The following is a 3,610-nucleotide window of genomic DNA, read 5'->3' as shown; positions in this document are numbered from 1 at the left end:
ACCAAGAAATGACAGAGGGAGCATTTTCACATGTCGGACCAATTTAGAGTCACCAGTTCACAAAATACGCTCATCTCTGGGATGGGAAAGTCTCGTGGAGAACATGCAAACTCCATGCAGACAACCTCAGTGGCAAGAAATTCCAAGCCAAGGCTTTGGCGCAATGCGGTAATGGGAGACGCCAACCAATAACCTCCTGAACCGCTTTATCATCTTAACACAAACGCCTCTCTTACACAAGTCTGCCGTTGCACTTTCCTTTTTTATTTATTCCCTAAGGTCCTGAGTAAAATGTCCAGATGTGCAACAAAAAAAAAACTGCTGGCTCGATTAAAACTCCACGAGATGTGAATAAGGCCCATTAGTGTCCAGCTTCAGCACCTGCCTGTTGCCATAAGTTCCGTGTTTCACGACAACTCCAGCTTCTTTGCACTGACTGGACGATAAAAGCTCTCCTTCACACTGCGCCACGAACTCCGCGTACAGCTTCATGCCTTCCTCCTTTCCAATATTTGCGTGGTACTGCATGCTCTTTCCTTTGGCTTTGCCCCCCAGAGTGGCCTGAGGGACTATTAGGACATTGGCTGGCAGGCGGAGTGCCGACACATACTGGCCATTTTCAGTCTCGCACAGTTTCATGTTCAGCAGCGTATTCACTGGTGGGGGGAAACAAGACATAAATGATCAGTGACTGGCTATGGCGTTTAGGGGTCTTTATAAAGACAGTTGAGGCAAACTTCAAGACATAATAAGATCCTAAACCCTATTTGTTGCACCTTGCCTGGATTTTTTTGAAGAAATGCAGAATGGCTGACCTAAATACGTGAACATTAAAAATGGTTTACCCATTTTCGGAATGAGTTCTGAGGAGGCCCCTTTGAAGAAGCAAATATAAATCACCGTTCCTCGTCCAATCTGCCAAAGGAAAAGAAGAAAAAACTCATCAAATACGGACCATTATGGGCATTATAAATGAAAATATGTGCTGCATCATCAAAAAGGGGGGAAAATCAGAGTGGGGTAGCAATATCTTTTGTTACAAAATTTCCACAAAACAATGAGAAAAAAAGGTAGAGTACCACTTCCAGTTAACGGAAATAGCCCAAAGGTTGATAGAAATCTATGTTTTGTACTTAATACATACAAAATTTGGTTAACCTAACTGAAAGAGTACTCCAGCTATCATGTTCACACACACAGACAGACGTAATTCCAAAAATGGTACTTTCGGACTAAATGAGGTCTAAAACATTGACATTCGTCAAAATCTCGACATCAAATTTTTTGGAGCATTTCAATACCTTCCCTATATTTTGTATACCAGAATGTCAGGGAGGTCTAAAACGTCGAGATTCATCAAAATCGCGACACTGAACTTTTTTTGGAGGATTCCAATACTTCCCCCTATACAAAAAAGCCAGGGAGGTCTAAAATGTCGACATTCGTCAAAATCTCAACATTGAATTTTTGGACGAATACAAATTACAATACTTTCCCTATACTTCGTACACAAGAAAGTCAGGGAGGTCTAAAACATCTAGATTTCTCAAAATCTTGACATTGAATTTTTGGACGATTACAAAACTTTCCCTGTACTTCGTATACGAGAAAGTAATGAGGACTATTTTTTTATTGTTTTATTAAAAACACTAGACATTTTGTCCGTTACAATAATGGGCGCTAGAACAGTAGTGCAGAAACATTAGTAGGAACAGTTAATATTAAATGGCAAGAGACCTTGACCTCATTCTGTTTCTTGCACTGCATTGTGTGCCTTTAATTTTCTCTCACAGTAATACTGGTTTGTATTTCCGTAAAATGCGTGTAATTTTCTCGACAGTAATACTGGCTTTGATGTCCGTAATATGCGTTTAATTTTCTGTCACAACAGTGAGCAATCAGCAGAGTCTCCCCAGCAACTGATGTAATGTGTGGCATGCAGCTCATAATCGTGCCCATGGCGTCTCTCCAGCAAGTATTTTAATCTGTGCTGGCGTGCAGCTGATTATTGTATGTGTGGCGTCTCCCCAGCAACGGATTTTATGTGTGCAGCCGCGACTACCCAATCAGCACTCTCCCCAGCAATGATGTCCTTTATTAAAGAGTGGCCCGCACATGCGCACTTCACCAGAAGACACACACACACACACACACGCACGCACGGACACACACAGGGGTTTTATTAAAGAGGATGCTGTAATCAGCACATGCTCCAAACCTCCTCCTCCTCTACCACCTCCAAGGGGTCGGGAGTGCATCCTACAACCGAGTCTACCCTTTAAATGAGCTTGTCGATTCGGTGGTCCTCTCCTGAAGTTATGTTGCCAGCCCAGCACACCACACTGGCCATCACAGAGTCATAGAAGAAGTAAAGGAGGCCACGTGCCCCATTAAAGCAGCACAGTCACCTCAGGAAGAAGAGTTCCCGTGTATTCCAAGACCAATCCAACCTGTCATTAATGTGGGCCATCAGGTACTTGTCGGAGGGCACCACCTCTACCTGCACTCCCTGTTGTTGTTGTTACATTGCAGACAATTCAAAGTTCTCCTTATGGCTCCTCTGCTCTGTCTCACCCACACCAAACCCCCCACAATCTATCAATTCACCTCATAAGTGCAGAATCATCTGTAAATTCCTACAAGTTATCTGACCTGCTGTTACATTCTGCTGGTTCAAATCCCACTACTGACTATGTGTGACCCCCGAGTACGTCACTATGCCAACTTATGGAACCAAGAAATGGAACCAACTGTAAGTCAAATGTTGTAATCCATCTTGCATAAAGGCAAACAAATAAGTAAATAACTAAAAAAAAAACCAAGTCATGTGTAAAATCAGAATTGCACTGATGAGGATTACTCTTCAAACGTCTGCGTCAAACCTCAGTGAACACGCCTTCAAATGAGCCTCCTCAACCCGGAAAGGCTGGCCGAAGTGGAATCGACGGACATTTAATCGCCAACATCGCCGCTTCCTGCGGGCCTCATAGACTGACCAACAGGGGTCGCCTACCTCCACCCACTCGCCCTCCGCGCCCTCCTCTGGAGCCTTCACTTGTAGTTTGCCGTGGACGCACTGCTGCACGAGACACCTCGCCAAGACTTCTCGGTTCGCGTCCGCCATGGCAACTGAGCCGCCGTGCCTCGCGTAAACAGTCCGGCGACAACAGCGCGACACCCTGCAATGGGTTCCCCGAGCCGTAGGCGCCCACACTGAGCTGTATGGCGGATTTACGCCTAAATCGGTTAATTTAAAATCACCGTCACGAAAAAAAAATAGTTTATAGGGAAGCTTTATGTAGAGTTGTTGTCATAAACTCGAGGGGCACTACGGAAACTTAATGAACGAGCAGCTCGCCTGTTCCGCACGTCTTCAAAATGAAGTCAAGCGAACTTTCCACGCCCCCTCCTTCTCCCGCTTGGCTCATTCATACGATCAGACTCCGCCCCTCAAACAGAGCTCTCCAATAGCGGCGCTTGGAGAAGGCAACTCCGCAGCTTGGAGGACATTAGGCGGGGCAGATTATTTATTTGGGATTTTCGCTGCAATCAATTATGTTGTCAGACGACAACTCAAAAGAAAATTCAAGAAACGTTGTATACGCATGGC

General features: G+C 44.8%; 1 protein-coding gene across 1 annotated transcript; it reads right to left on the bottom strand.

Moving 5' to 3' along the window:
- Positions 1-243: 243 nt before the first annotated feature.
- dtd2 (D-aminoacyl-tRNA deacylase 2) lies at positions 244-3,382 on the bottom strand. Its single transcript, XM_028822014.2, has 3 exons — positions 3,014-3,382; positions 846-915; positions 244-656 (listed from the first exon to the last, which is right to left on the bottom strand). Exons 1-3 carry the CDS (start codon positions 3,122-3,124, stop codon positions 331-333), a joined length of 507 nt encoding a protein of 168 aa, XP_028677847.1. The 5' UTR covers positions 3,125-3,382; the 3' UTR covers positions 244-330.
- Between the last annotated feature and the right edge of the window lie 228 nt (positions 3,383-3,610).

This window comes from Erpetoichthys calabaricus, chromosome 16 (genome assembly GCF_900747795.2).
Source record: "Erpetoichthys calabaricus chromosome 16, fErpCal1.3, whole genome shotgun sequence".
Lineage (NCBI taxonomy): Eukaryota > Metazoa > Chordata > Cladistia > Polypteriformes > Polypteridae > Erpetoichthys > Erpetoichthys calabaricus.
The sequence above is the reverse complement of the archived record's forward strand: the minus strand, read 5'-3'. Positions and strand labels throughout refer to the sequence as shown.

Excerpts from the sequence above, each read along its gene's own strand:
- dtd2 (XM_028822014.2), bottom strand. The coding sequence starts at position 3,124 with ATGGCGGACGCGAACCGAGAAGTCTTGGCGAGGTGTCTCGTGCAGCAG. Across the intron at positions 916-3,013 it reads CGGAGGGCGAGTGGGTGGAG|ATTGGACGAGGAACGGTGAT; the intron begins GTAGGCGACCCC and ends TTCCTTTGGCAG. Across the intron at positions 657-845 it reads AGAACTCATTCCGAAAATGG|TGAATACGCTGCTGAACATG; the intron begins GTAAACCATTTT and ends TCCCCCCACCAG.